The following is a 13,083-nucleotide window of genomic DNA, read 5'->3' on the forward strand; positions in this document are numbered from 1 at the left end:
GGGAAATTAAAATGGAGGAAGTCTTTCAGGGTGGGGCCGGAAGTGCCTGTAAGGAAGTGCAGTCAGAAGCGGAAGCAGAAGAGCAGGCCTCTAACCTTGCTTCTGACCTTGCTGGACACTGTCCGGATCCCATGCCTGTCCGCAAGCACAGCTGGTCAGGCAGCACTTTAGATGAGAAAGAAAGTAGGACTCGGCCAGTCATGCCTGGGGTTTAAAGAAATCCTATGACTCACAAGATAAAACAAACAGCATTGTAAAAACGTTAAAGTCAATATTAATTGGACCTTGAAATGTTCTATCTTCAGCTGTTCTCCTCCCTGTGTTTTAGTTTAAACCCAAGATATATTATATGGAAAATAGTTGTTTAGGTTTACTCATATATCTACCAGTTTCTTTCCTGTATTTCTTTCTTTTTTTCCTTTCCTTTATTTCTTCTTACATATCATAACTTTCATCTGGGAATGGTTTCTTTCCGCCTACAATATATCCCAGAGATCTTTCTCTAAAAAGGTCTTTTGATGTCAAATGTCATCAACTTTTGTTTGTCTGATCCTTTTTTAATTTCTTTTCCTGAAAAATTGAAGTCGCCATCAGTTTGTGACCTGGGATTATGAGTGGGAGCCCCTGGAACTGCAATTTGATGTCTCATCCACAGAGTGGATGCACTGCCTGGGACCTTTTCCTGGCTGGGATTCCAGACTGCTGTTAACCAGGGACTTCCCAGCACTGTCTGGATGTAGGTCAGCCCAGTTTGGTGATGTATGTGCTATTACTCTTTTCTGTTGCTTCCATTTCTCTTCTTTTAATGACTGTATGTTGAAATTAAGTCAAATAATCTTCTATAGAAAATTGAAATTGTTTGTGTGTTACAAGCGGTTTCTTTTGTTAACAAATCCTTTGAACCTAAAACAAAAGTAAAACTTAGTGGTAAAACACCTCCCCAGTTAATAACCACTTCTCTAGAATTGAGGTGACTCTAGAAATTTTATGATACTTAACTTACCCATATCTCAGATTCATCTTTTTCTCCTCTGAAACAAAACAGGATCTTAAAACATTTCCTCTTCAGCTGTTTTCCTCCCTGTATTTTATTTTAAACCCAGGATATATTGCTATTATTTTATACAGAAAATAGTTGTTTAGATTTGCTCCTGTATTTAAGAGTTTCTTTCCTGTGTTTCTTCTTATATATCATAATTTCCATCTGGGAATGGTTTCCTTCTGTCTGAAGTATATCCCTTAGATCTTTATTTGATCTTTTAATGTCAAATAGCATTGACTGTTGTTTGTCTGAGTCTGTATTTTATCCCTTTTCTGGAAAGATATTTTTGCAGTCTTATAATTCAAAGTTGACTAAAATGTTAGTGTACTTGAAAGGTATACTATCACTTTTTGACTTCTTTACTGCTGAGATCATCATCCATAATTTAATTATCTTTTCTTTGAAGATAACATGTATTCTCTGTTTTTGAGGCCCTGCAGTTTCACCTTGAATTAAATTTGCCAATTCTCATTCATTTTAGTTCACTGATTCCTCAGATGTCGATGATCAATCTTGCCATCTCCTGCTTGACAGTCTCCAATTTACCTTGATTCATGAACCTAACGTTTCAGGTTCCTATGCCACATTGTTCTTTACAGCATCGGACTTTACTTTCACCACCAAACACACCCACAACTGAGTGTCATTTCTGCTTTGGCCCAGTTGCTTCATTCTTTCTGGCTATTAGTAATTGACCTTTGCTCTTCCCTAGTATTGAAAGGTTGTTGTTGAATTATGACGCTGGGATTTTTGGCCTCCGGAGAATAATTTAATCCGAGGCCAGAGACGACGCTTGATCGCTCAGAGCTTTTGTGTAACAAAGTTTTATTAAAGTATAAAGGAGATAGAGAAAGCTTTTGACATAGGCATCAGAAGGGGGCAGAAAGAGTATTTTTCTGTTAGTTTTTAGCTGGATGTTATATAGTTATTAGCAGTCTGTTAATGAAAGAAAGGAATGTCTCAAAACTTAGAATGGCACCAGGCCCGTCACCCATAGGATGTATTTTGGGATAATCTTGGCTCCAAATGGTTCATCTTAGGCCATAAAAGGATTAACTTGAATCTTGAAGAAGGGCAGAGCACCATACAAATAGTGTTATTTACATAGATTAGAGGAACAATATCGGTGTATAACATCAGAGTTTGGGGTAAATGCATAGTACATTAGCGTAGCCTAAGATAAACATTTCCATAAGAAAAAGGCATTTGTTAACTTCAGGTGAAACCAGGTATAATGGCAACACAGAATTTTAAGAGAAACCTTTTAAATTTGTATAGAGAAGGAAAAATATCGCTACTTTGTTTTCTCCTGCCGCTTAAGAGAGAAAAAAATGTCTGACATTTGCAGGCTATTTCCTCCATTTGGAGACTCCTGGCCTTCCTGCCTGTTACCCTCTCAGTATCATGTTGGAAACCTTCCAACATAAGGGACTTATCTTCCCTTGTCATATCTTTTTGCCTTTTCATACTGTTCACAGGGTTCTTGTGGCAGGAATACTGGAGTGGGCTGCCATTTCCTCCTCCAGTGGACCATGTTTTGTCAGAACTCTTCACTGTGACCCATCCATCTTCGGTGGGCCTGTGCCATGTAGCTCATAGCCTTATTGAGTTAAGCAAGTCCATTTGCCATGACAAGATGATGACCGCAGCCATGAAATAGAGACACTTGCTCCTTGGAAGGAAAGACATGACAAGTCTGTGAAAGTCGCTCAGTCATGTCTGACTCTTTGTGATCCCATGGACTACATAGTCCATGGAATTCTCCAGGCCAGAATAATGGAAGGGGTAGCTGTTCCCTTCTTCAGGAGACCTTCCCAACCCAGGGATCGAACCCAGTCTCCTGCATTGCAGGTGGACTCTGTACCAGCTGAGCCACCAGGGAAGCCAAAGCGTGTGTGTTAGTCACTCAGTTGTGTCTGACTCTTTGGGACCCTATGGACTGTAGCCCACCATGCTTCTCTGTCCATGGGATTCTCCAGGCAAGAATACTAGAGTGGGTTGCTGTTCCCTTCTCCAGGGGATCTTCCTGACCCAGAGATCTAACCCAGGTCTTCAGCATTGCAGGCAGATTCTTAACCATCTGAGCCACTGAGACAGCATATTAAAAAGCATCACTTTGCTGACAAAGGTCCGGATAGTGAAAGCTATGGTTTTTCCAGTAGTCATGTACGGATATGAGACTTGGACCATAAAGAAAGGTGAATGCTAAAGAACTGATGCTTTTGAATTGTAGTACTGGAGAAGATTTTTGAGAGTTCCTTGAACTGCAAGTAGATCAAACCAGTCAATCTGCAAGAAAATCAACTCTGAATATTCATTGGAAGGAATGATACTGAAGGTGAAGCTCCAATACTTTGGTCATGTGATGCAAAGAGTCAACCATTGGAAAAGACCTTGATGACAGAAAAGACTGAAGGCAAAAGGAGAAGAGGGCAGCAGAGGATGAGGTGGTTAGATAGCATTACCAACTCAATGAACATGAATTTGAGCAAACTCTGTAGAGATAGTAGAGAGCAGAGGAGCATGCAGTCCATGGGTTGCAAAGAGTCAGACATGGCTTAGTAACTGAACAACAGCAAGTTTTGCCCTGATGTGATTTCTTCTTCTTTGTCCAGCTAGGGATTTGTTATCTTTTCAAATATTCAAATACTCCTTTTGCCTCATCCTTTCTCACCTCTTCTCCTGAGACTGTGATTCAGTTTAGTCAGTTCAGTCACTCAGTCACGTCCAACTCTTTGTGACCCCATGAACTGCAGCACGCCAGGCTTCCCTGTCCATCACCAACTGCCAGAGTCCACCCAAACTCATGTCCATTGAGTCGGTGATGCCATCCAATCATCTCATTCTCTGTCATCCCCTTCTCCTCCCCACTTTCAATCTTTCCCAGCATCACGGTCTTTTCCAGTGAGTCAGTTCTTCACATCAGGTGGCCAAAGTATTGGAGTTTCAGCTTCAGCATCAGTCCTTCCAATGAACACCCAGGACTGATTTCCTTTAGGATGGACTGGTTGGACCTCCTTGCAGTCCAAGAGACTCTCAAGAGTCTTCTCTAACACTACAGTTCAAAAGCATCAGTTCTTCTGTGCTCAGCTTTCTTTATAGTCCAACTCTCACATCCATACATGACTACTGGAAAAACCATAGCCTTGACTAGACGGACCTTTATTGGCAAAGTAATGTCTCTGTTTTTTAATATGCTATCTAGGTTGGTCATAACTTTCCTTCCAAGGAGTAAGCGTCTTTTTATTTCATGGCTGCAGTCACCATCTGCAGTGATTTTGGAATCCAAAAAAATAAAAAGACTGTGATTAGACATGTAATAGATCCTCTCATTCTATTCTCGTATGTGTATGTGCTAAGTCGCTTCAGTCGTGTCCGACTCTTTGCAACCCTATGGTCTGTAGCCTATCAGGCTCCTCTGTCCATGGGATTTTCCAGGCAAGAATACTGGCATGGGTTGCCATGCCCTTCTCCAGGGTATCTTCCCACCCAGGGATCGAATCCATGTCTCCTATGTCTCCTGCGTTGGCGGGCAGGTTTTTTACCACTAGTGCCACCTGGCAAGCCCCTCTCATATTTCCCATCCTTCTGTTATGTTAATACATTCTTGATAATCACTTCAGATCTACACTCCTGGCAGTGGTTAATTTTATTTGTCAGCTTGACAAGACCATAGTACTCAAATATCTGCTCATATACCAGTGAATGTTGCTGTGAAGATGTTATTTTTAACATGAGACTGGCATTTAAATGAGAAGGCTTTGAGTAAAGCAGGTTACCCCTTTATCATGTGAGTGGGTCTCTTCCAATCAGTTGAAGGCCTTGAGAGAAAAAAAGACTGAGGTCCCCAGAAGAAGGAATAATTACGCCTCCATACTGCCTTTGGACTCAGCTGAAACATCAACCCTTCCCTGGGTCTCTGACTTGCCAGCCTCCGCAATTCCATGAGTCAGTTCCCTAACAATGGAAATGTCTCACTTCTCATTGGCTCTGTCTGAATTCTGACTCTTATGCTCTCCTTTCTGCCCAATCTACTTACGTTCATTTCAGTTTTCCTAATTTGCTGTTAAGCCCATTCTCTGACTTTTAAGTGTCAGTTATGGTTGACCCTTGAACAATGTGGTGATTAGGGGCACTGGCCTCCTGCACTGTCAAAAATTCACATATAACTTTACAGTTTGCTCTCATAGCTGCGGTTCCACAACCACTGATTGCGTAACATTATGGTATGTGTTTAATGAAAAAAAATTCTGTGTATAAGTGGAACTGCACAATTTGAATCTGCATTGTTCAAACAACTGTATCATAATTTTCATTTCCAGAGATCTATTTAGCACCTCCCCTACCATGCCCTCACCCCGTCACCAAATCCATTTGAAACTTAGTCTGCAGCAGATTTTACTTATTGCTCCCAATTATTCTCTCTCTTCCTTGTGAGGGAATCATACAGTCCTGACTGTTTCTACATGACTTGCAGCTCTTCCCAGGGAAGGCGCACACGTCCCCATTCTACTAACATTGGACTTGGCCAAGCTTTGGGCCATAGGAAGTGGAGGGCAGTGACATGCTCCATGTTCAGCAGAAGCTCTGAGGACGATTGTGGTCTGGTAGTTCTCTCCCCATTTGGCAGGTCCTTCAGCCTAGATTCTAGAATAAAGACATCACTGAGAAAAGAACAGACCCTCAGTTGATTGCCAGCCACACACAAAATGAGTGAGAAAGAAGTCTTTGTTCTCCAAGCCATTGAGATTTGGGTTCCTGTGAATCGCTCCGCCTCTTGTGCCTCCTGACGCTATCAATGCTTCTTATATTTATTTGACTGCACTCTGCGTGCTCTCTTTCCTTGGACCGTTTATGTCTGCATCTGAAGTCTTGGTGGGTCAGGCCCAGCTGCCTGCTGTTTCTCCTGGCTTTTCCTTGTGACATTTTCCTTTGGGGTTTTGTGATTTCTAGCAGTTAACCTCAAGTTTTATTTTGACCAGCCAGGAAGAGGTATCGGCGGCTGCAAATCTACAGTTTTGAGATTATAACTTCTCAGGAAAGATGCTACTTTGCCTCTCCAATCAGAAACAAAACTGAAACCACAAAGGTTCACTTGTAGGGAGTGTAGTAGGCTGAATAATGACACTCAAAGGTACCAGGTCCTAGTCTCTGGCATCTGCGAATGTGACCTGTTTGGAAAAAGGGTCTTTGCAGATGTGATTAAATTAAAGATCTTGAGTTGGGTAAGTTATCCTGGATGATTATCTGTTCAGTTCAGTTCAGTTGCTCAGTTGTGTCCGACTCTCTGTGACCCCATGAACTGCAGCACGCCAGGCCTCCCTGTCCATCACCAACTCCCGGAGTTTACCCAAACTCATGTTCATTGAGTTGGTGATGCCTGGGTGGGCCTTAAAATGCAACCACAGGTGTCTCTATAATAAAGAGACAGGCAGAGGGAGAGAACCAAACAGAGGAAGAAACAGTGATTTGAACACAGGCAGAGACAGCAGTGACGCTGATGCGAGACAAAGGCTAACGGCATTTGGAAAAGGCGGAGCAGACTGTCCCCTAGACCCTTTGGCGACTTTTCTGGCACCTTGAATTCAGCCTAGTGACACCGATTTTGGACTCCTGAAGTCCAGAGCTGTGAGAGAGTAAGTTTCTGTGGCTTTAAATCACCAATTTGTGACACTTTCTTATGGCAGGAAACTGATATGGGGGTGGGATGGGATTCATTTATTCCTAGTTCACCCTTACACAGGGGAGGAGATGCTCTTTGGGATTTCAGACTTATAGGAAGGTGTCCTTTCCACCCCACCTTGGGTGAGCCCCGAGTCTTGTCTTCTGTCCCCTGAGTCCTTGCAAGGGGCTGAAATCCTGCAGGGTTTGTTGACTACCCTCCAGGGTGAAAGGTGGCATATTCCTTCCTTCCTCACTAGGGGTCATTTGAAATGTTTTTACAAATGTAATGTCCAGCATTTTACTTGACTTCATCTGAGGGTCAGGGAAGTTGCCATACTATGGGACAGGGAAGCCTAGATGAGGTTCCCTAAGATGGCTGACATCTTGGGGGCCAAATGGTAGACATGTCCCCCTCCTATTCATTGTGCAGAGACATGAGCAATATTTCCTCATGAAAGAGGTGGCCAAGAGACATGAGGAGGGTGGCGAATATGAGGGCGACTTGGGCAGACATCCATCATCAGTGGTGGGAGACAGGGGTGTGTGTGTGGGAGGTGTGCAAACAGACAGTGCATCCCCCAGTGTGGCTAGAGACCCTGGTCCCTGAGATGTCTCTGATTCCACCCCCACAACACTGTATTCAGGGCAGGGCAGGCAGTAGCTCAGGGGTCAGCTCCTGGCCCAAGAGGGCCTGTGCCCTTCTTTGCCTTCATCTTAGCTGCACTGTGGTAGGAGGAGACGCAGGAGATGCAGCTTTGATCCCTGGGTTGGGAAGATAGATCCCTTGGAGGAAGAAATGGCCACCCACTCCAGTATTCTTGCCTGGAGAATCCCATGGAGGGGGAGCCTGGCAGGCTATGGTCCATGGAGTCACAAAGAGTCAGACAGAACTGAGCAGCTGAGCACGCACGCATGGGCTGTGAATTCCCCCACTCTCGGTAGGAGGCTGTTACCCTTGCGGTCTCCAGCTAGTCAGTCTCAGGGTTCAGCTGGTCCCCGTGAAACCCCTCAGGACCTCCCAGCCCTAGAGGATGAGTGCCGCTGTCAGTCCCTCTGCTGGGGAATCACACAGAGATGGCTCACTCCTGTCATACCCCTATGCCCACCTGGGTGGGCTTTTAGGACTGGAAAATCCATATCCACTCTGCTTCGCTTTGGGAAGCCTGCTCAGGGTTTTAGCTGCAACCATTAGCAACTGACTGGCTAAAACGAGTGTCTCAGCCTGATTTGGGGGAGCTCACAGAATCTCAGAAAGGGACAGCCTTGGGAGGTGAAGGCAGGAACAATGTCCAAACCAAACCCAGCAGAGAATCTGCCTGCAGTGTCAGAGACCTGGATTCAATCCCTGGGTCAGGAAGATCCCCTGGGAAAGGGAATGGCAACCTGCTCCAGTATTCTTGCCTGCAGAATCCCATGGACAGAGCAATCTGGTGGCCTACAGTCCTTAGTGTCGCAAAGAGACGGATACGACTGATCGACTAACCCTTTCACTACTTACTGCTGGTGCCATCTCCCAGGCTACTGGATGCTTCCGCTGGAACCCTGGCCTCTACTGCTGTCCTGCACGCCCTCCACATCTTCCAACTCAAAGCCCAGCAGCTAGGGGACTGCAAAGGAGCAGGTGGCATTTTGAGCCCTTAAAAAGGGAGAAGGGTTCACACTTTCCAAGATGGAGACTCCTCACACTTTCCAAGATGGAGACTCCTCAGACATGTGAAGGGCTTTAGACATGTGAAAGACTGGATGAATAATGGGCAATAAAGGAATATTCCTTTCCTTCTCTCCCAAGTCAGACACATTCATGTGCATAGAACTTGATGGCCTTCCTGCCACGCCTCCTTCAGCAACGATGAGCTGAACTGGGGAAGGGAACTGACTTCTCCCCTGTCGTAAGAGTAGCTCCAAACCCGAGTCAGGGGCTGAGAACCCAGATCGTGGTGATTGCTCCCTCACATCACTGAACGTAATTTAAAAACACTGAACAGGTCAACAAACTTTTGACTCCCCGCCCCCCATGTTGTTTCCATTAAAAAAAAAAAGTCAAATCACTTCAAAAAGTGTTGTTTTTCTATTTTGGGGAACTTTGATGAATCTACTTTATTGAGCAACCTGGCCCAGAGGAAGCGACATCTGTTGCTGACCTAGGTTTGTGAAGTCAGTCATATCCATGAGATGATGCAGCTGGTAAGATGAGCTACCATTTATTGAGTGAATGCTATGTGCTGGCACCAGGGTGGGCATTTTCACTGAGTATCACTAATCTTTAGGTCTTTTCATCTTCATGTATAGATGAGGAAACTGCTAAGCGTCTGAGGTGGAATTCAAAGCCGATGCATGCATGCTCAGCTGCTCAGTTCTGTCTGACTCTTTGTGACCCCATGAACTGTAGCTCACCAGGCTCCCCTCTCCATGGGATTCTCCAGGCAAGAATACTGGAGTGGGTTGCCATTTCCTCCTCCAGGGGATCTTCCCGACCCAGGGATCGAACCTGCGTCTCCTGCATCTCTGGCATTGATGGGCGGGTTCTTTACCACGGAGGCACCTGGCAAGCCTGGAATTCAAAGCTGAGGGTCTTCTATTTTCTGAAGCTTCCCAGTTGCTATGGGGCCCCTGTGCCTGGTACAGTCCCTGGCTGACCGCCAAGCAGGGACTGAGGAATATCCACTGAATGAGTGAACAGTAAAGACAGCATATGAGACCTGGTTCATAACAGCCACACAGATGGAGTGTCATTTAACGAACATGGACTAAACAGAGAGTAAAGCTTTAATTGAGCACCAGTATTATACGAAACGTGTTCGCATAGGAAAATAAACCCAGTGTCCCTGAGAATCCAGAGTCTGCATTCTTGGAAAGAGCAACTTCTGAGTCGACGCCATTTCTCCCGTCAGAATGTCGGCACTCTCAGACTCCCCAGTGCCTTGGTCTTTCTTCCTCATTGTATATATTTTTGTTTCTAACCATTTAAAACTTTTTTTGGTGGTTTTGTTCTTTTGCCACATGGCTTGTGAGGTCTGAGTTCCCTGACCAGGGACTGAACCTTGGTCCTCGGCTGTGAAAGCATGGAGTCCTAACCACTGGGCCTGCCGGGAAATTCCCTAAAACCTTTTTTATATTAGTAAATACACAAGACTGAGAATCATACCTCTGGTGGCCAGCCTCAACCTTTTTTTTTCTGGCCATATCATGTGATATGTGGGATCTTACTTTTTCAACCGAGGATGAAACCTGTGCCCCCTGCATTGGAAGCGTGGAGTCTTTTAACCACTGGGACGGACCATCAGGGAAACCACAGTGGCCAACATTTTTTTTCAAATCATTAAGGCCTTTAAAAAGTGGCAAGTTCCCAAGGTTTTGCCACATGAGCATTTGGAGTCCAGCTCCTTGGTGGTGTGGACGCTGTCCCGGCGTCTGTGTAAGCTCTCCATCTGGGGTTTACTCAGGCGCTCTTGGCCCGCCCTGGCTGGCTTCTCTGACTACCCTTGCGGGAAGATAGGACAAGGAGGGGGTCACTGTGCCCGGCTGAGTGTGCTCCCTCCTTGGACATCAGCAGGACTGCCCATGTCAGGTCCTGAGACCGCAGCCAGCCCCAGGGTTGGGCTTGCAGCTTTCAGACACTTCTGTGATGACGCTCAGTTTGTCAAAGACTTCATTCTCATCAGAGAGCGGGAAGGAGAATAAGAGAAGAGTGCTGTGATGAGGGTGGCTCATAAACTGCAGGGAGGGGAAAAAAAAGAGTTAATTAACAAATTTTCCCATTTCTTTTTCTGGGCTCACAATTTTCTACAGAACTCCTGGCTGGAAAATGCTGTTTCAAAAAAAATGTAACAAGAGTATGACACTTCCTCACAAAATTAAAAGCAGAATTACCGTATGAACCAGCAATTCCACTTCTGGGTCTACACCCAAAAGAACTGAAAGCGGTGTCTCAGGGAGATGCATCAGTATGTCCCCGTCTTCAGGGCACCGATCAAACTGCCAACATCCGCTGGATCATCGAAAAAGCAAGAGAGTTCCAGAAAAACATCTATTTCTGCTTTATTGACTATGCCAAAGCCTTTGACTCTGTGGATCACAATAAACTGTGGAAAATTCTGAAAGAGATGGGAATACCAGACCACCTGACCTGCCTCTTGAGAAACCTGTATGCAGGTCAGGAAGCAACAGTTAGAACTGGACATGGAACAACAGACTGGTTCCAAATAGGGAAAGGAGTACGTCAAGGCTGTATATTGTCACCCTGCTTATTTAACGTATATGCAGAGTACATCATGAGAAATGCTGGACTGGAAGAAACACAAGCGGGAATCAAGACTGCTGGGAGAAATATCAATAACCTCAAATATGCAGATGACACCACCCTTATGGCAGAAAGTGAAGAGGAGCTAAAAAGCCTCTTGATGAAAGTGAAAGAGGAGAGTGAAAAAGTTGGCTTAAAGCTCAACATTCAGAAAACGAAGATCATGGCATCTGGTCCCATCACTTCATGGGAAATAGATGGGGAAACAGTAGAAACAGTGTCAGACTTTATTTTTTTTGGACTCCAAAATCACTGCAGATGGTGACTGCAGCCATGAAATTAAAAGACGCTTACTCCTTGGAAGAAAAGTTATGACCAGCATAGATAGTATATTCAAAAGCAGAGACATTACTTTGTCGACTAAGGTCCATCTAGTCAAGGCTATGGTTTTTCCTGTGGTCATGTATGGATGTGAGAGTTGCACTCTGAAGAAGGCTGAGCGCCGAAGAATTGATGCTTTTGAACTGTGGTGTTGGAGAAGACTCTTGAGAGTCCCTTGGACTGCAAAGAGATCCAACCAGTCCATTCTGAAGGAGATCAGCCCTGGGATTTCTTTGGAAGGAATGATGCTAAAGCTGAAGCTCCAGTACTTTGGCCACCTCGTGGGAAGAGTTGACTCATTGGAAAAGACTCTGATGCTGGGAGGGATTGGGGGCAGGAGGAGAAGGGAATGACAGAGGATGAGATGGCTGGATGGCATCATGGACTCGATGGAAGTGAGTCTGAGTGAACTCCGGGAGATGGTGATGGACAGGGAGGCCTGGCGTGCTGAGATTCATGGGGTCGCAAAGAGTCGGACAAGACTGAGTGACTGAATTGAACTGAACTGAAAGACAGGAGCGGACTGCGTGCCCACCCACATACGTGTGCGTGCGCTCAGTCGCTTCGGTCGTGCCCGGCTCTGTGTGACCCCACGGACTACAGCCCGCAGGCTCCTCTGGCCAAGGGGATTCTCCAGGCAAGAACACTGGAGTGGGTTGCCATGCCCTCCTCCAGGGGATCTTCGCGTGGATCAGTTTCTTCCCAGATATCAAACCCATGTCTCCTGGGTCTCTTGCATTGGCATGTGGATTCTTTACCACCTGGGAAACCCCATCCACGTATGACTGGATAGATATTGTGTTGGCCAAACATTTGTTTGGGTTTTTGTTATATCTTCCAGAAAAATCCAAACAAATCTTTTGGCCAACCCGATAGAATGTAGTTTATCCATATAAAGCAGTATTTTTCAGCCTCAAAATGTAATGAAGTTCCGATTCACACCACATTGTCGAGGAACCTTATGCTAGGTGAAACACGCCAGACACAGCAGGACAAACAGGGCACGACTCCACTTACATAAGGCACTTAGACTAGGCAAATTCACAGACAGAAAGTAACGGTGGTGGCGCGCGGCTGGGGGAGAAGGGAGATGGGGAGTTCTACTTAATGGATCCGGTTTGTTTTGCAAGATGAAAGAGGTTCTGAGGATGGAGGGTGAGGAGGGTTGCACAACAATGTCCATGTACTCAATACCACGGAACTGTACGCTGAAAACTGCATATGGTGGCAAATTTTACGTTATGTGTGTTTTCAGTTCAGTTCAGTTCAGTTGCTCAGTCGTGTCCGACTCTTTGCGACCCCACGAATCACAGCAAGCCAGGCCTCCCTGTCCATCACCAACTCCCAGAGTTCACTCAGACTCACATCCATCGAGTCCGTGATGCCATCCAGCCATCTCATCCTCGGTCGTCCCCTTCTCCTCTTGCCCCCAATCCCTCCCAGCATCAGAGTCTTTTCCAATGAGTCAACTCTTCCCATGAGGTGGCCAAAGTACTGGAGTTTCAGCTTTAACATTATTCCTTCCAAAGAAATCCCAGGACTGATCTCCTTGCAGTCCAAGGGACTCTCAAGAGTCTTCTCCAACACCACAGTGAAATAGCATCAATTCTTCAGCGCTCAGCTTTCTTCAGAGTCCAACTCTCACATCCATACATGACCACAGGAAAAACCATAGCCTTGACTAGACGGACCTTAGTTGGCCAAGTAATGTCTCTGCTTTTGAATATACTATCTAGGTTGGTCATAACTTTTCTTC

The 13,083-nt window shown here is 45.4% G+C and overlaps 1 protein-coding gene across 3 annotated transcripts in view; it reads right to left on the reverse strand.

Moving 5' to 3' along the window:
- Window positions 1-9,454: 9,454 nt before the first annotated feature.
- The window catches only part of IL10RB (interleukin 10 receptor subunit beta), a 31,750-nt gene continuing 28,121 nt past the window's right edge, over window positions 9,455-13,083 (reverse strand). For all 3 annotated transcript variants that reach the window (XM_069549109.1, XM_069549102.1, XM_069549091.1), the window contains one exon: window positions 9,455-10,420. In XM_069549109.1, the coding sequence (XP_069405210.1) occupies window positions 10,271-10,420 (150 nt within the window). In that variant the 3' untranslated portion in view covers window positions 9,455-10,270. The remainder of the gene's footprint in view (window positions 10,421-13,083) is intronic.

This window comes from Ovis canadensis, chromosome 1 (genome assembly GCF_042477335.2).
Source record: "Ovis canadensis isolate MfBH-ARS-UI-01 breed Bighorn chromosome 1, ARS-UI_OviCan_v2, whole genome shotgun sequence".
Classification (NCBI taxonomy): domain Eukaryota; kingdom Metazoa; phylum Chordata; class Mammalia; order Artiodactyla; family Bovidae; genus Ovis; species Ovis canadensis.